General features: G+C 33.2%; 1 protein-coding gene across 2 annotated transcripts in view; it reads right to left on the reverse strand.

Annotated features, from left to right (window-relative positions):
- Window positions 1-481: 481 nt before the first annotated feature.
- The window catches only part of LOC115447764 (sex peptide receptor), a 34,199-nt gene continuing 9,928 nt past the window's right edge, over window positions 482-24,752 (reverse strand). For both annotated transcript variants that reach the window (XM_030174982.2, XM_037439272.1), the window contains exons 2-7: window positions 14,769-15,152; window positions 14,321-14,479; window positions 10,805-10,941; window positions 6,189-6,291; window positions 3,942-4,326; window positions 482-2,697 (exon numbers count right to left, since the gene is read on the reverse strand). In XM_030174982.2, coding sequence (XP_030030842.1) covers window positions 2,474-2,697; window positions 3,942-4,326; window positions 6,189-6,291; window positions 10,805-10,941; window positions 14,321-14,479; window positions 14,769-15,026 — 1,266 coding nt within the window. In that variant the 5' untranslated portion in view covers window positions 15,027-15,152 and the 3' untranslated portion in view covers window positions 482-2,473. The remainder of the gene's footprint in view (window positions 2,698-3,941; window positions 4,327-6,188; window positions 6,292-10,804; window positions 10,942-14,320; window positions 14,480-14,768; window positions 15,153-24,752) is intronic.

Genomic DNA, 24,752 nt, shown 5'->3' on the forward strand with positions numbered 1-24,752 from the left:
CTGTAATTCCCACTCTCTCGTTAACTTCTTTCTCCTTCCCCATCCCGTGCCACTCCCGCGCACGTTCCAATCCCCACATGTATATAAATATTGAAATATTTCTGCCAATATAAACGCTTCTGGAACTCGCTCGTCTAAACTTAGCATAACATGCCCAACACTAGTTACTGACCATAAACTCGTTTTATTACTAAACTAAAGTTAGTTGGAAAGTAATTTCAGATCATTGACTCACTTTTGTTTACAAATACCTTCAGTATTGCACGTACGTTTGTATTATTAAAAATTAATATCCATAATAAATAATCATTTCTTATGTTTACGCGAATGTTTGACATCGAAATAAAAATAGTTTTAGGATCATATCGTAGTTTTTTCATATTTTAATTTTCTACCGTCCAAAAACTACCAACACGTGACTATGAAGACTGCAAAGTCTTCGAAACGTCGGGAGAAAATGATAATATAAAAAACCCCCATAAAATCCGAAAACTAATTTTATTTATATAATAAAATATACACGAAATTTATTTATAGCTTTAATACAAATTAGAATTAATACTCTGAGTGGGTGTACAGTAAACAATATAATGCTATATTTGGAACGAGACGTTTTTTTATTTCACTGTTAAAAGTTATTTAATATAACTCTATTGTTACTAAGTAATGAAATGTAGTAGAGTTAGCGAACTTCGTGGATCTCCGTAGGTTATAATAAACAATATGAGTTATATATTTGGAATAAGAGTGTTTTTCACTCATTCGATTTTGTTGAAATTAATTCAAAGTTTTATTGTTAAAGTTATGGTTTTTGGATGTTGTAAAAACATGAGATTTCTAAATATGTAACTTAGTGAACCTAGCATGATTTATTGATTATCATGAACACCCATTATTCACAAATTACTACGAGGACAAAATCTCATAGAGTTGGCAATTTCATAGTAGTTATTTTTAGGTTTCATAGACATTGCTTTGTTTAGATGACAGCTGGCTGAATGAACTAAAGTTGTATATCAGTATAACCTCATCATATCAATGTAACTAATCGCAGAACCCCGTTCTATCCTATGCATACGCACTTTGAAATTTTCATATCGAAGCACTTAGAATAGACTTTAATCAAAGCATTGCTGTGTCCTTAACTAAATCTGTTTCTTCAACCTATATGTATACGGTGATCGCTATCCGGGCGGATATAAAATATATCCTACCACCAGCATTATATATCCGCCCAATGTTGAGTGTAGGCCTCTTGTACGAAATATTTTTCTATCCAAGTCAGTCCTTATCCTTCTTCCCGCCACATGGACCTGGTTATCGGACAACTTCATCAAAGACCTGCCCCAGTTTCTATGACCAGGAATATTTATGAATAGTAGCGGATGTCTCTTGATGACAAAGGACAACCACTGTCTGTACACAGTGTCAGTGAATTTGGGAATACGTTGCTGACCTACATATAAGTAGGAAAATACCTTCGGTTTGCCTTTGAATCTTTCAATTCTACGCCCAAAATAACACTTTGCCACTAGTGACGAAAAAAATACCGTCGTTTTGTCGTCAAATCTTCCTAATTTACGCCCTAAATGATTACTTCGTCACTAGGTAAGAAAAATTCTTAATACTTTAAGACTGAATTCTATGAAGCCCTAATGTTTTAAATATAATACATTTATATGAACAGCGTAGGCAATGTTTTAATAGCGTCCAGAGGTCTTAAGGGCGGTGTATTTAAAATGTTGGTCAAAATATTTTCAAACTTATAATGTGTTAATGTACAGTTCACAATCGGAAATATCACCGCGAAGGTTTCTTTATCTAAGTACGATGCCGCAATAGTAGATGCTATTTAAAAAAAATACAATATATACTTACTATGTTAAAGAGTAGACAATTATTTTCACATTTGTATGAGTTATTTAACAATATTTAATATATTTAATATCGCCAAGCAAAGAAAAAAACAGCATTCTTAGGACTAAGGAAGATTGTATTATAATTTTAATTTGTACATTTCGTAAGTAATATCAGGAAATCTTGATAACACATTAAGCATTATCTCATCTTTTTATTCGCTTACAGTAACATTAATAAAAAATCTTGGCGTGAAGCATTTGTCAATTATATCGAAAAATGTTTTTATAGATTTTAAAGTACAATAACTTTTAACGTGGACAATTCTTATTTTAATCAAACGCACACACTCTATAACCACTTGCACAATTCACTTATATTTTCCGAGTTTCTGTAACCTATAACATTAAATTTCCAGTAATCTACAGCACGAAGTTCCTGTAATCTACAGCACAAAGTTCCTGTAATCTACAACACTAAGTAACTGTAATCTACAGCACAAAGTTCCTGTAATCTACAGCACGAAGTTCTTGTAATCTACAGCACAAAGTTCTTGTAATCTACAGCACGAAATTCCTGCATTCTAAACCAGGGTCTGAGCCCTTCCGCCCCGCCGTTACACATAAGTCGTTTGTAGTTCGGTATGTGAATTCGCTCTCTGAGTGGAGCCGCACCGGTTCCGCATCATCTGCCCGAAGGTGGTGCGGAATTGTCTTGACATTGAACAGTACAGCACGAAGTTTATCGCACCGTTGAGAAGCGCTAAGGCGTCCATTAACTCGCCGAAAAGGTTGTAGCATCGTTTGAAGAAACATCTGCCGAGAACGCCGCTCAAGAGGCCTATGACAAAAGGTTTTATTAAAAAAATATGTACAATCAATATTAGTCATATTAAAATTGCGTAATTTCTAACAAAAGTGCAAGTAATGTCAAAATTAATTTAAAATTTTCGTTTTTTTAAACAACTTTTTAAAAATATTGGTGGTTATAATTAATTTGAATATAAATAGGCTAAGTATAAAATATACAAGCCTTTCAGGCTTGTAAAAAATGATATAGTACTGAAACAGCTATAGAATTCATATTATGGTATGGAGTAAGGACCATTAGGTTTATTGTTAACAATAAGTTATTTCAAACATCACTTTCATTATATATAAATTATTTTCTTATAATATTATCCTTTACAATCTCTGGGAATACTTAGTACAAGGTAATAACCAATACGTTATAACTATATTATTAAAGGTTAAATTTTGAAAGAACGTGTATTTCAAAAAGGTAGTTAATCGATTAATTTATTTATTTTTAATATTTGTATAATTCACCACAAAGTTGCAAACATATCATTTATGTACATCGGATTATAAATATTCTCCATAACATACGCCGCAAAAGATTAAAAATTAATTGTGGTTGCTTTGAAATTTTAGTAATCCTAACTCACATATTATCAAGCTTAGTCAGATTCAAAGGACATTAATGCTTCTTCGAAAAAGCGTTCATGGCCTATCACGAGCCGTATTTACGGAAATTCTGACAACTTAATACACTATGATTTACGAGCAAATACGTAATATATAGCATTACGCTTATTTTCCTTCTGTAGGGCTGGGTAGAAACGTTATGAACCATGTTATATACAGCAAACATATTATTATATGATCTAGAATCTAGATTAAGGATCACCGGTTCCACGGACGTGACGTGACAGCGCACGACAGTTTGAAACATTTTCAAGTGATTGGAACGTGTTCCAGTATGAATGTTTGCACTATTATGAAATGAACTCATTTTACCTATTATTTCATGTAGTTAAGTATAGTACTGATTGGTTTGGTATTTTGATATAGTTATAATATGTTTTTATGATTAACTTAATTTTAGTAATTGGTTTATCCGTACTAATTTAAAAAACACTAATAAATAGCATATATAATTTATAGGACACAATTGCAAACTACGGGTTGATTCTCGTAAAAACCTAATTTCTCTTTACTCGATCCAGTGTCAAACTTGAAACTAGCATGGCCATACCAATACAATTACGCCACCTAAGCAGACTAAGATAGAGATTATCTTACCCAATATGCCTTGAGGGAACTCAGTTAATAAGAACAGGAGCAAAACCGCGACCAGCATCTTAGTGGTGCGATCCGTCCTTCTTTCTGCTTTCGACCTCTTTGTGGAACGCTTTGCGAAGATATTGCCGTTACCATTAACAACGGTATTGGCAGGGCAAGCGCTGTACCCCTTAAGAGCCTTTTTTCTACTGTTTGCTCGATAAAGTGCGCGAATCAGCCACGCACTTATCACAGTCAGGATGACACAAGGAAGGAGTTTGATCAGAACGGCATGAACCCAGAAATTGATCTGGTACAGATTTCCGTCGAAATTCGAGTCGACGAAATATACTTTAGACGGTAGATTTGTTTTGTCGAATGTGAAGTCTTTGTGTATCGTGAATACCTGGAAAGAAATAATATGTTTTTATATTTGAAGGTATAATGAATAAGGAAAAATGATTTGGATGAAAATTAATTTCAACTTAGAAGATGGTTTTAATACTTTTCCTTTTTTTGTACCTTTATAAATGAAATAATAAAGGTACTATCCGCTAAATGATTTGACGACTTAAAAAAAGGAATTTATTTAAAAAAGAATACGCCATTAGTAAGTTTACAAAAAAGGAAAACTCGAAGTAGGTTGATTCATTATTCGAAATTATATTATACTAAACATCGAGTTATCATTCATTTTGTATCGATCTTTACCTGTTTTATTTGAGGGTAAAACCGTTGTCAATCACTTGATGGGAACTAATGGTGTTAGGCCACAAATTCACGCGCCCTTGAACCTTTGTTAATTTATTAGGTGCAGAACTAATAAATTAATTTACTTGTAGTAAACAAAATACTTTGTAACTGTTTTTAATAGACATTGATTAATGATAATATCCTTCAAGCCTTCGAGTTGGGTACATTTATTGAATTACTGATATCCTATGACCAAGAAATTTTGGTTATTAAATATGGTAAAACACTATAAAATGTTTCACTTAGATTTGATTACTAAACATAAACAAGTTTACATTCAAGGCCATCGAATTATATGTATTACGTACTAGATCTGGCGTTCGGCACACTCATTGTATTCGACTCAAATGTACTGCAATCCGTACACCTGACTTTAATAGGATTCCAACATTGACAGTGTGTGGTTATGTACAGAGTAACGTTCATAATATAAGAACTCCAGGATGGAGTGAAAACCTGGATGAATACAAAGTATTAGTCAAATAAGTAAAATTATTTGTTGTTCAAGTGAATACATAGGTTATTACAGTGACGTTTTGGTTGCCATTTTAGTTCAGATTTTGAACAAATAGTTTATAAGGACGTTCGTGCCTATAGAATAAACGTCAATGTTCAAGACCATTTAATTTTTATCAATCCTTATTTAGCTAACATCTTTAACATACGTCTGCGCTCGACTTTACTGAAATCCATTGCATTATAACCTATAATAATATTAAATTCCCAAATACCATTACTTGAAGGTTCCACAAACATTCATTTTATTTTGTTTATGTTTCAAACGCCTTCTCCAAACCAAATCTAAATATAGTTTAATGATCTAATGATACTAAATATTGTATTAATGATTCATAAGGTTTGTGTTTATTTACAATACGTTCCAAATACGATTGTATAAGATACAAAAATAGTTCAAGAACTTGTTTAGAAGTTACTTCAAACATAATGCGATGACCTCTCCAATCTATTAAGATCCATGAAGTATCCATTTTAAAATATATAAAATAGCTTTAATGTTATTCACGCTAATTCAATTAAAATCTTATTGCAGCAATAAATGTTTGTATTTAATTAAATTCCTTCCGAAAATTTCAATTGACTAATAATAAATATAATAATATCAGCCCTGTATTATATACTATCCCACTGCTGGGCACGGGCCTCCTCTACTATTGAGAGGGGTTCGACCTTAGGCCACCACGCTGGCCTAGTGCGGATTGGTAGACTTCACACATTTTCAAGTTTCCTATAGAAAACTTCTCAGGTGTGCAGGTTTCCTCTCGATGTTTTCCTTCAGCATTAAAGCAAGCGATAATTCACAAAGAATACACACATATTTTTTTAGAAAAGTCAGAAATGTGTGCCCTTGGGGTTTGAACCTGCGGACATTCGTCTCGACAGTTCGTTCCACACCCAACTAGGCTGTAGGTACATTACTAATTACTGCGAATAATGAAATGGCACCGCCATCGAAACAGACACTGGGGTCACAGGGTAATAAACCAAATTACTTACAAAATATGAGGGTATACATAATACAGGCGGAAGACCGAAGCTGAGTAATATCGCCAAAGAGCATCTTCGATCAGTACAAAGAGCTGGGCTGTGCGAAGGATATCTGTAGACAAAAATGCTTGTTTAACTTAGTCGTATTGTTGATATAATATAGTTATTAATATAAGTATGTAGTACAAATTATTAAATTCATATTATACAAAGTGTTTTCTCTTGCTTAGTTTAAGGGCAACGTATTGGATGATGAAAATTATAGTTGGCGTTTTAATATTGACGGAATCTAAATAATGTATATAACATTTAACAGATAAAAAAAAAAAAAAAAAAAAAAACAAAAAGAAAGAGAATCGTTGAGCTTAAAACCCAAAAAGATTTGACTGGAGTCGCCAAGGGCGTAGGCAGGTGGGGATTGGGGGATGGCTACATATTTTTTTTTGTTTACCCCCTTACCCCCTCATTTGATCTGCCTTTGTCCCTGCTGATCCCACAGATGAGGTTAACGTTTCACAGGCTGGATTAAACGAATTAATAACATTATATAAAAATTATTCGAGTTTTATAACACACTAAATTATAGTATACCATAGTTAGGAAACATCGCACAGAAGCCGAGCAAAGTTCATAATGATTATAATAAAAAATAATAATATAATAATTTAAAAACCCCAATAAAAAGCTAATGAAATAATGTACAGTCGAGGGCTTTTATATTACCATATAAGAGAGGTATTCTCATTATATTTTATATATTACATAAATTTTTACTTCAATTTTGTGTGTATAGTGGTCTCCCGACTCTTAATCAAAATGAACTTCATGATTTCTTATGTTTACGCGAATTTTAGACATTAAAATCAAAGATAAATAAAAGGGTTTTATTATTATGTATATTTTAAAGATGACAAAAACAAATACTACAATTTATTTGATATTTGCCTGAACTTAGTAACAGAAAGGTGAATTAAAATACTTTCCTGTTCCACATTACATCTACATTATTCTCTCTCGCTCAACTCAAATATAAAATCTAATATATATAATCTATAATTGCAAAAATATTTCCTTCATATTTTACGACCATCCTCTTACCAGACGAAAACCCGGGGACATATTACGTTACAGAAACTTAAAAAATTAACGATAAGACTACTTCAACATACCACTAGAAAATAAGCTTGGCTCCTAACACTATGTTAGGTGGCATATTTATTATTCACACACATTATCATCAGCCTATATCTTTGTCCACTGCTGGACATAAGCCTCTTTGAATATGAGTCATTTTCCCCTGACTTCGGCCTGTCGCATCCAGTTCTTGCCAGCGACCTTTCGTAGATCGTCACTCCACATAGCTGGAAGGCGTCCTACACTACGTTTGCCACACACCCCGGTCGTTTATCCCCGAAGGAATAAACAGCGGTGTAACTGTTATACCCAATTGAAGCGAAACTTATTCCGTGATGTGATTAGTGGCGAGTCTATCACCATGATAATAACATGTCTTTTTTTTAGTATTTATTTATTATACACAGGAACATCAACAGTTTACACATACAATTAATATTAGTTCAGTTTTCTTAGTATAGTATTGTTCTTATGTGCTTACCAAATAAAGATGTACCAATATTCACAAATACACTTATTACGAACAGATATAATAGTACAGAGTTTTAACCACTAATAAGGAAAAAACCTAATCTGATATCTTTAGATGGTGAGAGATGATTACCATAAATAAGAGAAAAATATTTTTTATACAATTTCCAAGGAATGTTATGAACTGGAAAATTAATGTGAACAGATTTAATAAGGCACGAGTAGACTAATCGTTTGGGGAATAAACATTTTTACCTCGAATTTAAATTTAATTTCAAATTCCGTAAGTCGATATAAATTTAAGTATAATATACCTTCTTCATCGTGAAAAAATCAAAATCGGAAAAAAAAGTAATTTTATAAATCAGTTTCTGTTTTGCTTCTAATCTGCGGGAGCCAAAGGTGGACTTTTTATTTCGCCTTTATTACGTACGTTACAATTAATATATAAATTACAATTTATAGCTAACGTTAATTTATTGTGCATGTAATGCTACACTATAATATTAATATTGCAAATATTATATCCGCGCCATATTTTTCCATTTTTGCACAAATGTTAACTATTGACACGGAAAATCCATTCTGGTGGTCCTATGTCTGCATTTTCAAGTTAATTATGTTTTTATTTTATATAATACAATTTTGTTATTAGTATGTAATTCACAATAATTATGCTCAATCATGCATGCTATAAGTAAAAGATATGAACAATACAATCATTTTGTTGATATATACTAGATGTGAATCCGACATGCACTAGGTATTCTTAGTGAGAGACTTAAATAATAATATTAATGAAGTTCGTGATCAAATTACATCAAGTAGTTAAAGGCAAAATATGACATAATATCTTTAAAATTAAAAACAATATCATAAATACACAATATATTTGACAGGAGGACTAATAATACTAGAATACATCCATCGAAAGTACCTACTTATGTCCATAATTAAAATAATTTCTAAAAAATAAACAGTGTGCATACGACCTAATAATAATACCATTAAAACACCGTCAAATTTCATGCACCAATTGATCACGCCACAACAATATGTTTTTCTCTAAAACTATTTATTTAAATATTTGTTGCTAAAACAAGATAATGATATGTACATATTAAATAACTTCCCAAACTATTTGTACAGCACGCAGACGTTATCAAACATGTGTTACGTACATTCATTAGAAAAAAACACTGAGCTTACAGTCTCATAATAATGTAAACATTCTTTCAAATTAGAACCAGAAATACACGTTAAATTTACAAACACATAACTCTTATCATCAAACAGATCGTTTGAATGTGTGTGTTTCACTTTCATATAAATCATTGTACTTCTAGAAATAAATTGCGAGTTAGCTTTTTGGGCCTAATCTATAAAAAAACTCAAAATAGACTTTTATTACAAATACGCTGCTTGTAAGGTTACTGTTTAACAAAGATTTAAAACCGTATAGTTGGTTATCGACCAAACATCAGGTTCAAATTTGTGCTCCAAAAGTTATTACTATTGGTAATAAGCCGTTGTCTTATTTGAAATATCCGTGTGACAAGATGTCACGGCGCCCTTGAATATTCATACAAATAAAAAAAATATATGGAAATTTTCTCATATGGGTATTAAAAACGTGGAAATGCTGATGTTGTAATATGGATATTAAAATCATGCAAATAATGTGATAAAAAGTATGAAGTATTTTAGATTGGTATTTTGCTACTTCACAGTAGTTAGAGTAACCATCGCATGAGCGCAATTTTTTTGTATGACATATTTCTCAATGTCTGCTCTACATAATCTTAAAACACTTGGCTGTTAGAGAATGTATTGGATAATTTAAGGCAAGTGTATCAAGACAAAAGAGGAGACAAGAAAGACAATAAGAGTTAAAACATTAAATTCCGGCAATAAAACCGGAAATGAAATTAACACGCCATTACGAAGTTAACTCCCGAGGGAACTGCTGCGGATTGGAATATCACGTAATCACAAGTTTATTTCAAATGCTTCGCAATACATTTCATTAGAACTTTCACTTTACCGGCGAATATAACAGATAGTAGATCGAATATAAAAAGCCGAAGAATTTGTTTATTTGTTTGTTTAATTGTTAGAATGCTCTAGTCTTAGAAACTACTAAACCGATTTGAATTTCTTTTCATTAATAGAATGCTACATTACTTCTGAATGCTAGAATACTTTTTGTCCCGGGAAAATATTTATCCTGGAAACTTTTTCACGCCAACGGACCTGCACGCAAAGCAAGGGTGTAAATAAAATGCTGGCAGAATAATCTTACCACCACAGAGCCACTTTTAAGAAATCATATTGAATCGACGCAACCCGACCTAATTTAAATAGGAGTTCGATTTTAATATCATATTTGAAATTTCGAAAAGGTTTCCAAATGTGATTTTGAACATAATTTATTATTTGCAATCGATTGTATCAGTTTGCCCATGGCAAAGAATAGAAGAGGAACCGAAAAAAAAATACAACGAAAGACGACTGCCTCCTTAACTTTACCTATATTATAGTCTCTACATAAATATTCAAAACAAATAAAATTCGTTAGTTTCATAAATTTACATCAGGAATAATGGACTTTTAGCGTTGAATCATCGTCCCTGAATAACAAAATATTAACTGCAAAGAAACTCCTCCTTTTTGAAGTTGATTGACATATTAAAAATAATTTTAATAAAGGATTATCATTAGCAATATTTGACGAAAGCCTGTATGAATGTTGATGAAATTTAAGTTGGCTTGCCTTAATAGAAAGAACGGAGACTCGCTTTTATTCCGAAAAATTACAAATTCCTTCGAAGCACCTCCACACAAATAAGCAGACCAACATAGTTATTACAAGTACCACGCAACCGAGCCTTTCTGCGACACCGTAGTCAGTAAAAAAAAGTCACTTCCGTAATATCAGTAAAAAAAGGTCACGTGCCAACAGTCCGCCATCTCTGATACATTAATCTAAACCAGTCGATATCAGTCACGTGTCTACTCACTTGATCGCTATGTACCGCCAGACGGCCAGAGATAGCGTGAGGAATATAGACGCGGTGTGCAGGATCTGTGTGAAGTGCATGTGAAACAGCATGTATACCGCCCACGAGTACGGACGCTCCTCTTGCCCTGGAAACAGCTGTGGACAGATCAACATTTAGTAGATCACAGTATTTTCTATTTTTGCATTGTGTAATTTAGTAGTGGAAACTTGTGATTGACCTTCTTTGTGTATCCTTTACTATGAAGTGTACATTACTGTAAGAATACCAAGCAATTGTACTAACAACTTGACTTTTAAAACCGAAAAATGCCGAACTCTTTTGCTTCAATATTGCCGTGGCACGATCCTGGACTCTGACATATAACATACTACTCACATACCTAATTACAAATTATGTCCTATGGCTTTGCTAGCTATGGCTTTTTGAACAAATACGGTCAGTCACTATTAAATATGATATGAAATTCTATATCTATGAAAAACATATTTGTGATTATTATTGCAGCTGCGACAGAATATTCATAGTTATAATAATATGACAGTCACGTGATTAAAATGACGATGTTAATTAAATCAGTTTTGACAAAGCTTGTAGAATTAATTGAATTAATGAAATTGCGCGGTTTTAACCATCATGATAAAAGGTAGCCAGTGTAACTACTGGACATAATAAGACTCAACACCTCATGCCTCCAGATGGCGAACGCTGTGAACCTAACAATCCTTTAAAATTCAAGGTGTTGGATGGTGTTTCTACTGTTTATGAGCGGTTGCATCGCTTAACATCAGGCGAACGGCAAGCTCGTCTCGTCATTGAAAACAATAAAACAGGTACTATGATTAAAAAATATTTCTGTGACTGTTGTTATTGTCAATGAATTCAATAGACCTTTTTGAAAGACATTGTGCCATGTGTGTGTGTAAGAGCACTCTATTTTTGTAAACTATTTGCCATATCGTATGTTCAAGTTTTAGTGTTTTTAATGGAACGATTTAGCACTATTTTTGTCTACAATGCGTAACAACTTTCGCACTTTATGAAATGTCCTATTTTTCGCGTGTAGTTTACAGAGGGCATTTACTGTTTTTATTATGTAAAACTTTAATTTTAAATATATTTGATTAAAACTGTTGCATTTTTGTTACGTCTACAAAAAAAATTATGTTGTATATGTTGCATGATATTTATGATAATAGAATCTCGAGTTTCACAATTATATCTTGCATTTATGCGAATGTTGGAGATTAAAATTAAACCAGTTTTACGAATTTTATCGCGGTTTTATATTATATTTTTACGAACGTTTCAAGTGCTTTGGAGCACTTCGCGATCACGGGGCGGATCGCGAAGTAGTAGGTTGCTAGTAGTCTAAAAAGTTAGTGTTACAATTCTACCTTCGATTTCGATTTGTACAAATTAAAATTTAAAAACGTTTAAATTCGAAAATAAAAACTGCGATATAATGTGAAGGTTCAATTAATTAAATGAAATCTGGTGAACAATTTACTTAATTCTTTTTTTGTAGAACTGACAAGCGGTACGAAACGCTAACTGCCGCTATGAACAGCAGCAATGCTACTCAAAATATAATAGGGTACCGGACTCATTTTTGTTTTTTACTATTATCAAATATTTACATAATATAAATTATAACACAGAAGGAATTATTAAAATCCGGTAAAAAATCAACAAGTTATAAGTCTTTGAATTTCGGTGGAAGGGGTAATTAACAAGAAACAGAAAAGAGACGAAATATCCACATGTGACGTCATCGGGAATTACAACGCGTGCGAAAAAAAGAGATGAAGCGATATCCCCACATCGCGCCCACTTCTGCACGTTACAATATTTTAAATATGAATTACTCGCTCATTTTTTAACCAATTGTTATGCAGTTTTCGCAGGAGTGCTTCTTTTTCGTATTATTAACTATTACATATAGAATAATGTACAAAATCAAGCATAGGCCGGTCCCCTATTGCCAACTACGAAATATAAAATGGCATCACACTCTATTAATAATCACTATTACATATCATATACTAAGTCTCATAATGCCCAATAACTACTAAGATCACCATGCATAGAATAGATGTTTCTAAAGTACTACAAATATCGCTAAAAGACGTACCAACACAAGTTCTTAGAACCAAGTCATCAATCTCTTTAAGCATTCTCGTGGAATCCGACTGCTTTGTGCCCGCAGCAATGTAAGTTTCTATTGTTTGGCAGCTCATAAATAATTACCTAACTCTTAATGGCTTTAATATTGTAGATGAGTTTCAGATCCACTAAAATATTTTAACGTCTCAACTAAATCTAAAGGTAAATATTGCGATGATTTATAAATCTATTATTATGACTAAATCCACACTTATAGTTTTTTATTCGAGCACGGCAAAGTGACACCACCTGATGGTAAGTGGAGGGGGGTCTAATAGAATATCGACTGACGAGAGATGATTACCCCCGGCATTTGATACAATTATGTCGGCCTATTGGTTACCGGATACACACGGGTTGATCCCGGAACGCGACACTCATACGTGGGTTACTGTAAACGGTTTTAACACCTTTTGTACGGTGGCGGATATAAAATGTATCCTATCACCAACACAATAAATGCGAGTTTTTTTTATTATGCCTTTACGGCTCTGTGAAGGACATGGGCTACTTTTTATTCCGGATAACTATTAAACACAGATGGAGCCGCAGCAAAAGGTAGTATTACATATAAATAAATAAATTAAACAAGCTAAATAGCTACGTATCTATTAAAACACCAAACAGTAATTACCACTGTTTACCTACTGCTTAATTTTAAGGTTGTAGGATATAAGACTGGGTGCAAAACCTTTAAAGGAAGAAAGTGGACAATTTAAAATCGTAACAAAAAAAAGCAACGCCCATTCCAGGCAGGCCCACCAAAACGCATAAATTGATAAATTAAAATACATGGATACATAACTCAAAGAATATTATAATAAAAGTGGATTACATGAAAATAGACAAGCATAAACCAGTGGACAAAGCAACAGATGATAGCGAATCCAAGAGGCTATAAAAATAGTTCATAAAAGATGTCGGTGATTTATATCGTCAGAACGACACCATAATTTGCTGATACACTTGAGCTCACAATAGACGCGTGTTAGTTATAAAAGAATTAATATCCGTGTGGATCTATCTTTACAAACGGCCAGAGAGAAACCTAGTTTGTAAAATAAACTCAAACATGCTAATCAACTCAAATCTACAACTGCAATTGTTTAGAGACTTAAAAGACAAGGCAATTTGGTCATTCAGTCCGAATTTTCAATCCCGTAGAGGTTTTGCGTTGCCAATTGGAAACTGCAGAGACAGACAGGTTAACGTGCTCTTTTAGAAAAAAAAAGGCCAAAACTTTCAAAAACAAACAATTTAACCCATTTCAGTTCATTGATATCGATATAGAAACACCAAAACAAACGGTTCCGTGCAACACCGTTGTTTATTTTGAATTAGTAGACTCACCAGGTATTGATACACAGCGAAAGGCACGTACTCAATCATGACAAATACGTCAGCGACCGCCAGCCACTTGAGCAGCCTGTTGATAGGAGCGACTGCCAAATCTCTTCGTGTCAACACTGCCACGTTTAAAGCATTCGCCAAACTCCCGAAGATGCAGACCTATGGAACAATAATGCTATAATACCTAAAACTTTGCGTATTTAATTAACTTGGGTTAATAGATAAAATCTTACGTTATCTGATTATTACAATCACGTCAATAAATTTATTTTGACACAATACACAAAATGATAATACTTATTCTATTTTTCTATCATAAATAATTATTGGAGTTAGAAATATTGATACTAATATATATTTTTATTATGAAAATACTTCAAGTCTTCATGTCAGACAAATAGGACAAGCACATAAACTGAGAAAAATTCGGATCTAGCGCAATACATACCAACAAACTGACATATCCATGAATGTTATTGTAAGCGAGAATCAAATCACTGAATTCTCCGGAGCAATATTCTGAACGTTCGCATTCCTTCACCACGGATATGTTATATCTGTTGCGCATATCTTCCAATACTCTTAGGACTTCACCAATATTTGTACTGTAGTTGGCTTTGTGCTTCAATAATAATATGAGACGTGGATCGTCCAGGAAATTGTAGCTGCCGTTTGCAGCAAATGTGTCATTTTGAGAGGCCAACATTTTGATTGCGATCGTTTCGTCATTACACAACACTATATTCTATTAAAAATAGATTCTGTTGGATATATGTTACCTTCTTCGCAGAATTTACTCTGACATTAAATGGACGCATTATTGTCGTTAAATCTGAAATAGCATTAAATACATAAGGAAAATTAACAAGTCCAGAAAATAATCACCAAATAGTATTTACATTTAATTAGCTTATTAAGGAAAAATTAATTAGATGAATGTTATTTTGCGTCTTTCTAAAATACTCTACGATTTTTTATTTGCTGTAGGAACTTTAACTGAGGAATAAGAGGAATTTTATAATTCACAGATATCAAGAAAATAGGTATATAAGGAAATTAAATAATGTATTCTGTTAATATGTATGTAAAGTGTATATGTGAGTCTATATTTTACTTCCACGTTGCTTTTTTAGAAAATATAAATCATTTTTAAATTTGATTTACTAAAGGACACGTAAAAAACATTGCATTTACAAAAACTGACTACATAGCCTTTATTCTAACCTTGTTAAATGTTTTTTATACTTTATACGCTTTTCAAATTATCTAACCAGGGACATAATGGCAAATAGAGTGCAGTAGAACAATAATGAACAACTACTCGAGTGGATATCTTTACAATCAAAGCGGACATGTTTTCACACGTGTTACGTTATTGATTTTATTTCTATCATAATTTTCTCACTGTACTTTTTTTTTTATTTACACTATTTTACGTTAACCTACAACTCGGTCTAATTTTATATGAAATTTTATTCAAAATTGCCTAGCGTTTCCTTATATTTCAACATTCAAACGTCTTTACAAATCATTTCACATGCAATTTTAGTAAAGTAATATGTAATGGTAGCAATTGTTCTGTTTTTAGTCCGCTCTTTAAAACATATTTTCGTAATGTGTTGCTCACGAATCAGCTCGTATAAAAGTCTTCCATACACAATGTAACTTCAGTGCTCTGTGAAAAATCTGTCTCACACAAATGTCGCCCTAGATTAGGGTTCAGTCTGCCGAAACTGCCCAATATAAAATATAAAACAAAAAATGTGTTTAGGGTTGGATACTGTGGGAGAAAACATTTAAGTCTAGGAAAATGCTGTATTACGAAATCACAAACAAAAAACTGCCTCGGTTGCGGAATTGGGTTTGATACGATTGCACTTCTGAGATCACAAGTTCGATCCCTCGGTCGAGCAATGTTTTATTGGGATTTTCCGCTCAGTATATCTAAGCCCGGGGTCTAGAATTCGTGCCCGATATAGCGAAAGGCTCGCCCCTATCATATCACGAGACGGAATACAAAGGGTGCACCAGTGACGCCTCTGCCTACCCCTTCGGGGATAAAAGGCGTGTGTGTGTGCAAAGAAAAAAAAACTTAATTTTATTTATATTAAAAATTCATAACAAGAGTCAATATTGAATTCGTAATCAACTTTTCTTTAATTACATACCAAGTACTAATTAATGCTCTTTGAAAAAAACCTTATAAATCATCGATTTTTATAACGTTAACTATATATAAAAACAAATATATCAAAGAATATAACAAAATATTACCAAATCCTTCATATTGTGTCTAACAATTCGAAAAACATTTATATTTTAATAAAAATGCCAGAAAACATAAAGTGACTTCAGGAATTTTCATCACGACACTCCATTCGTAAGAGGGCACGCAACCTTCATAATTGCCAAAGTATGGACAGAATGCAAACTTTCCATTTGTACCGGAATATTTGCTAAAACTATGTAAAAGTACCGGGTAAGCGGCTCTTTTGGGTAAAGGGTGAATCTCTTATGAGTTTGAAAATTCTATAACATTTACTCATATAATTAACTGTAAAATATGCATTAAAACATTTAATTGTTAAACATTTCAATTAGGACGTAATTTTAAGGAAGGCAAACTAGTCTTAATGTAATTTAGTACTTAATTATTGTTAATAATGATTGTGTTCTGTTTTATGGCTTTTGTTAAATAAAAAAAAAATGCAAGCGACGTCTTAATAGTTACTTTCTACAACTTCCATGTATTTCAAGATTCCGATATCATACAATTTATAATCATTTATGTTTACACGAATCTATGAATTTTAATAAAACGACTCTACGGAATTTTTAGCGATAAATTTGTTTATCCATTAGTACCGACGTTTTGAAGACTTTGCAGCTGTCATAATGTCGGAAGAATTGAGGTGTTGGTCAATTGTGCAAGATTTTAAGTTTTTAAAAAAAAGTTTTTTCTTTTTAATATTGTGTAAAAATATGAAGGTAGATAGCTTAGCAATAACTTATTCGACGAGTAAAACCTCAGTCTTCTCCTCCTTTTGACTATAAAAACTGCAAAGAATTCAAATCGCAAAAAATCCGCAAAATTATTTTATTTTAATATCATACAATACAAATCATCAAGTACCAATTGACCAATATTGGCCCAAACTTCTCAAGGTGCATTCAGTGTTTGGCTTTGATCATATAACGGCTTTATTTACTTACCGAGCTGAAACATGTTCAATACTGAACTCTATGGGTGTGTACAATAGAAAACATTTTTAGTAGTAGTATCGATCTTAAAATAGAATCAATAATTGCGTGCCGGCATCGTAAAAGAACCTTCATTCATCGAACGTTATTATAAATCTTTCATTTATTCACGTTTTGGATTTTTTTCTTATTCATCATTGTGTAATGATTTCGAATATCAAAAAAATGTGGGCTCATTCTGCGTAGATCGGACCGTCAACGGCTAATAAAAATAAAATTTTGTTTAAATGTAAAATGTAGGTAAATATTGTAACTTTAATTTTTCGGGCAACTAACACCTTAGTCCAGCCCGTGACCACGAAGGCTGCAGTCTTCGAAACATCGTGGGAAAATTAAAATTTAAATAGCCGCGATAAAATCCGAAATCTAGTATTATTTAAATTAATAAAATGATTGTAAATCAATCATTGCTTTATAAGTTTTTAAATGTGACAACCGTTTAGAATAACATTGCGTCCCACTTTTTAAAATCTCATTTGATTGAAGATATAGATAAATAAATTTAAACACTATTTAGTACCTAATTGGAATATATTTAAAATTAAACTGCGTGCAAATATGTTCTAAATTATAAGTTTTTATAGTAAAGAGTTAAATTATAGTTTTCTGTTATTGATAGTATATTTCCCGCAACAAGTCCGATCTTCAATAAACTGTCGTTAAGTTAATTATACGTGTTTTAGATACTAGTTTATGTTTATGACAATACATTAAAAAGTTTTACTTGAGGTAGTAATAGTAAAGTTAAATCTAAAGTAATATATAAAGCTGACGAGTTTGTTTGTTTGAAAGTGCTCATCTCAGGAAATACTAAACCGATTTTCAATTTTTTCACGAATAGGAGGCCACATTCCTCCTGAGTTCTATAGGCTACTTTTTAATCTGGAAAAATATAAAGCGGGACTTGTATCCAGAAAAATGTTTTTCACACGTGCGGCGTCGCGACCAATGTTATAATGTAAGTATTTAGCATAGAAATAGTCTCTAATATAACCATTACCTATAGTAGTAAATTGCAGGAACTGAGTACAAAATGTCATTATGTTTTTTTAATTCAATATGTTTATTATCATAGTTATCTGAATATTAGGTATCTTGTGGACATAATAATAAAAAAATCGGTTTCTGTCATCACATTAATGCTATAGTCCGAGTTAGCAGATAAATATAAACTATACTGTATCCAAACTAACTATTAAAGTGGCAAGAAATAAATCTAGTCATTATATATTTTAACTATAGTAAAATATGTTAACTTGGAGAAATCTACATGTAAATGAAGTGCTTGTTCACAAAATAATTGCCGTTTCGACAGTTTGCGGTTCGACTGGACGGCGTCGTCTCTATTAAATATTCATCAATTTGCTTCACTTACAATATTCATTCCACAATTTAGTGAATATCAATTATTAATCCTTAGACATTTGTTATCTAAATCACAATATCTTTGTTTATTTGAAGGACTTGAAGAAATGTAATGACTCGCAAATTGAACATAAAATATTTTAATTGATATGCGTATTTTGAACATAATTATCAATCATTTAATATTAGGTAAACGGAAATTTACAACTAGAGTCTCATTTGCAATCCACGCCAAATATTTGGATTTTCAATTTCCGTAAAACTAAAAATTTTAAAGGAACGCACAATATTCCGTGTATGACTTTTGAAAACTTGCAAGTTATACATCACGCTCAGAGTAAAGGAAATCCTCTTGCAGGAATTTGCATTTAAATAGGTTTCCTAATATACGTTTCTAAAGGCGATAAATTGAAGAACTATCTTTCCTGGCTAATGTAAAAATTAATGGATAAAGGAAAATAGTGCTTTGGGGTAAAATATGTTTTACAAGAGATAATGACTTCAAACGAAAAGAAAAGTAAACATGGTCATGTTATTAAAAGGGGTTTGTGATATGCAAGTTTAGGGAGTCATCTAGTATCTATACTAATATATGTATAATACATTAAACAAGGTTGATTTTGTGAGTGTGTAAAAACGTAACTAAAATTAAATACTGAAATTTATTTAAATAAAAAGTATTGAAAGTTAACTGAGTTTTCATTCTTATAAAGTTAGTATCCAGTTCGATTGATCTTAGGTAAAGTTTCCGTGATTTTAATAAATTTAAATCCACTTGGGAAAGTTCAACGAGCCGCAAGCCCTGGCGGACCAAAGGTTGAGTAATGATTCAAAACAATACAAAAATACGAATGCAACAGCAAAATCTGCTAAAATAACAGCGACATAGTTGACTGAATTCCGATAAAACTACAAAAGAGCTATCGACAAACAGTTTATTTTTTATTTCGGTCAAATAGAGCTCAGATAGCGTCAGATTTAAACTTTAAAGCAAATGGCGGTTAGTAATACGAAGAGACAATGTGTCGTATCATTAACAATGATAGATGCTGACTAAGGATAGTCACGTTGGAATAAATGACTTGGTAACGTTAGATGGCGGATGCAGGCATATCGATTTATTAAACCTATTCGAGGTATATTGCAAGCTAAACCTTTTACCTACATATAGAGTTAACTAACTATATAACAATAATAAATTATCTGTCAGATTATCTTCTATATATATAAAAATGAATTGCTGTTCGTTAGTCTCGCTAAAACTCGAGAACGGCTGAACAGATTTATCTTATCTTGGTCTTGAATTATTCGTGGAGGTCTAGGGAAGGTTTAAAAGGTGAGAAAAATTCAAATAATTGCCGGGAAAATCCTCAAAACAGCATTTTTCTATTTCCCATACAAACGTTTTCTAACTAATACGTAGAGTCAATTTGAGCTTTATTGCTATTGTATAAAGTTCACTGTTGTCTAAGCAATGTAGGTGTGTTCCTAACATCAAAGCAGTGTGCGTTGGAGCACAGAATATAATAATGTAATGTCGCGTTCTGAAACTCAACAAAAGTGATATCGCGGACCCGACTAAATTGAACAGTCACAAAATTTAATATATCATTAGTTATTTGGTTGGCTTCACGATATTATTTCTTTTGTTTTACTTTAAAATGCATGTTTTCGTTATGGACAATTTTTGAGCTACTTTTGCATATCTATACTTATAATAAATCTGTAGAGAGGTCAATTCTGTACATGAAATATATTTCCAAAATAACTGGGGGTGATTAGGGATCGATACTGATGCCAAAAATGCAATTAGTAAAATTTTTGTCTGTCTGTCTGTATAACCGTTATAGAAACAAAAACTACTCGACGGATTTTAACTTAACTTAGTACAATTATTTTTCATACTCCTGAGCTGGTTATAGCATACTTTTGATCACGCTACAATTAATAGGAACATAGCAGTGATGGAAAATGTTGGGAAAACGGGAGAAGTTACTCCATTTTTTAAGGTTCCGTCATTTCGTGTGCAACCTTAATGGTTAAAAGTTCCTTCGATTTCACCAGGATCCCATCATCAGACCCTGACCGGACAATCGGACCACCTGCATACCACCATAAATTAAAAAAACATCCCGACAAATTGAGCACCTTCTCCATTTTTGAAACCCGAAATCCACGCGGGCGAAGCTGCGGGCGGAAGCTAGTACAGTATATAATGCCATATTGTAAAATTCCAACAACTTTTAATTATTCTAACACAGTTAATACATATTGTAACTCACACAGATTAAAAAAATCTATCTTATTTTTTATATTTTTAGAAAAATATCTGTCGCACTACCAAAAAACCCACGAAATGAGAAATAAATTCCGAATATTTATAATTGCTTTTGCCGATTTGGTTATACATTTGATACGTTTCTCTTTAAACACATATAAACTAAATTGTAAAATTATTTCATTTCCGGACAGATAGCGACTTTCAAAAAAAGAGAATGTTTCAACCTAAGAGGCCAGCAACGCAACTCTATGTCCTTTGATATTGCACATGTTTATGGGCGACTATGATGACTTACCATTAGGTGAATTGTGTGTTCGTTTGCTCCCATATCAGAAATAAACCTTCCAAATATAATTTCTAATATAACATAACTTTTATTGCCTTCTGCCTCGGTGGCGTAGTTGTATTGCATGTCCGGTACAATAGCGCTCTGAGGTCCTGGGTTCGAATCCCGGGTCGGGCAAAATGATATCTGGGTTTTTCTGCTCAGTATCAGCCCGGAGTCTGGAATTTGTGCCCGATATGGCAATAGGCTCGCCCCCTATCACATCATGGGACGGAACATATTTGGCGAAAAGTGGGTGCCCTAGTTGCGCCTCTGCATACCCCTTCGGGGATAAATGCGTGATGTTATGTATGTATGTATATTGCCTTCTGCGTCCGTTTCTACTAAGTAGCCCGCAAACGAGCAATTCGGTCGCCTAATAGAGACAACGAGCAATTCGATCACCTATAAATACTGTGAAATGGTTGCACAACAATGACACCGCATCTAAACTAATCAACAGTTGAATAGTTGATAGCTGCTTCAACTAATTTCTTCGATAATATGATTCTCGTAAACTTTCGGTATACTGGTATCACCTAGGTCGAGTAATTCACGCTGCAAACAAAACATGGCTAGCGCGACTGTATCCTAATGCAGGCATTAAAATTATTTTCACCATAAATCTTTGTTAATAAATTACTAGACGTAAAATATTTTTTATACGATATCAGCAAAACGTCAGTAGCGACGCGTCGGCGCCAACGATCAGCGACAGCCGACATGATTTTAAACCGAATGGCGCCGGTCATTATGCAAAATTAATATCACTATAATGATAAATAAAACAAAAATTTGATATGTTTGCACAGGTGGCCACTAATATGTATTTACATTTTAAACCAATAACGATTATGGCTCTATTATGTTATTTTATGTTAATGTTTATATCAACTTTTATGTAATCGTTTATAATGTTATATCAATTAATAAGCTCATTCTAAAAACTTATATTGAGGTGTAACAATATGGCTACTATAAACTAAACTGCAATACAGATAATGTTTCTTCTCAATAAACTGAAGACAGCTAAAAACCGACGATGAAACAACGACTCGAATTTGGGAAGCTGTCTTATCTAACTCGATAAGCTAGCTCCTAGATTCAGGCACGAAATGCAGTAGTGTTCGAAACATGACCTGCAGTAATGAACAATAATCATTGATGTCATCAATCGGAAAGATCGTCGTTTAGATCAAACAACTTAGGCGTAACGCAGACTCCTACAATGTGTTGCCGGGAAATACCTAAGCTAAATAATCAACTAACAGTTGAGGAAGGTTAAGTCTGCGCGGCGCCTTCGAACCAAAAAATATTGCTAGCATCACATATTTTATGTCAAGTAGCATACAAAGTACATAATTAAGTGCCTCCTAGCCAAATTTCAATCTCAACGGAGTTAAGCCAAGTACGCAGGAGATATTATAATGCACAAGTGTGTGCGCAACGTACGGGTGCACGCTCTGTTCCTACACTCTCATAGCCCGGTGAAACGGCAATCCGACATGACCGGAGTGAAATCAACCAAAGAACCAACGGCTTTACGTGCTTTGCGAGGCACGGGGTATCACAGCGCTAACTTCACCTCACATACGACTGAGTAATTTTTAGATTTAAAAACCAAGTCACTATTATTAATGCCTCGACTCGGGATTCGAACCCAAGACCTCAGCGTCCTAGTCTCTCGTACCGCGTACGCATTATACCTCCGCCACCGAAGCATTCAACAAAGTACACAACAACGGAGCGGAAACCGCTAACTTTGACGCAGTTACGAATAAAAACTCACACCGGGAAAATTTCTTCAAACACAGCTCCTTATTTCCATTTTACCAAGTTCCCTACAAGTTGAAGTAAGTAGCTGTCAAACACACGCGCGGAAAAACACGACTGTCGGAATTAGGTGAAGGTTTAATACAATTTGTTAAGAGTACGGTAGCCTTAGAATACTGATCAACCTTCCCTGTTCAGTCATTCTGAGAAGTAACAATCGGCAGACGAATCGGACTCCATAAGCTTGTGGCTTGATATAGTTACACGTCTGCAACTGTCTGTGTGGATCTTCTCTTTGTCAGACCAATTACTTTATAGCTCGCAGTATCCTACTGTTGCGTTTGGTACAGGAATCGTTTTACCTACGTTTAATATTTGTTTTGACTGCGGCTTTTCGATATTTCCAATACTCCAATAAAAAATAGAGATTCTCTTTGACTTTTCGCATCAGTTCGCTCGTGTATCGAAATTATTAAAACTGGTTTGAACTCTATTCTAATAATATATCTTTTAATATTTCATCTATATTATACCTGTATCTATTAATATTTCATTATGTACAACAAAAAAAACCGAGACTTAAAGTTTCCAGTAATATAAACATTCCCTTTATAAAATAAATTGACCTCGACCTCAACTAATAAATAAAGGCCTTAGCAACATGCTGGATGTAGGCCGCATTTGACAAGTCTGTCTGGAAATCTTTAGGGACGGCCTATCTTCCGCAGTGGACTTGTGGCGATATTTTATTTACATACTCTACGAACCTTGTAACAAAACATGTGAATCGAAGTTAAAATATATACCTATGTACATGAACAAAATCTTTTATATAATCTTTTTTCTGGTGGTAGGTCTCTCATATGTGAGAGTCCGCCTGGGTAGGTAGCACCGCAATATCTATTTCTGCCGCCAAACTGCAGTTTGCCGTCACTATTGTGTTCCAGTTTGAAGGACATTGTAGCCAATGTAATTTCTGGATATAATAAGACTTAACATCTCATGTCTCAGAATGGCGAGCGCAGTAGAATATCAAACAATACTTTGTAACTCAAGGTATTTTATGGTGTTTCTACTGTTTATGCGCGGTCGTGTCGCTTACCATCAGGCGAACGGCAAGCTCGTCTTCGAATATTTTATGTCTTTTAATATAATCAAAAAGCTATCACGGCTTCGAAACGAGATTTCGCGTGGAAGTATAAGTAACGTGGGACTATTTGACAACCTATACCTTGATACTTTAGTACTACAAATAAAATGGCCTATATGATAAATCATATTCATACCAAGTCTTAAGATGTCGTTGGTTCGTCCTATCTTAAAAATAGATGTTCAATTCAATAGATATTTTCTCTATAAAAACCCTTTCTTGGAACTCGACTAATCTTACGACAGTGTAATATTAGAGTGTATTCACATTCTCTCAG

Source organism: Manduca sexta, chromosome 16 (genome assembly GCF_014839805.1).
Source record: "Manduca sexta isolate Smith_Timp_Sample1 chromosome 16, JHU_Msex_v1.0, whole genome shotgun sequence".
In the NCBI taxonomy this organism is placed as follows: Eukaryota; Metazoa; Arthropoda; class Insecta; order Lepidoptera; family Sphingidae; genus Manduca; species Manduca sexta.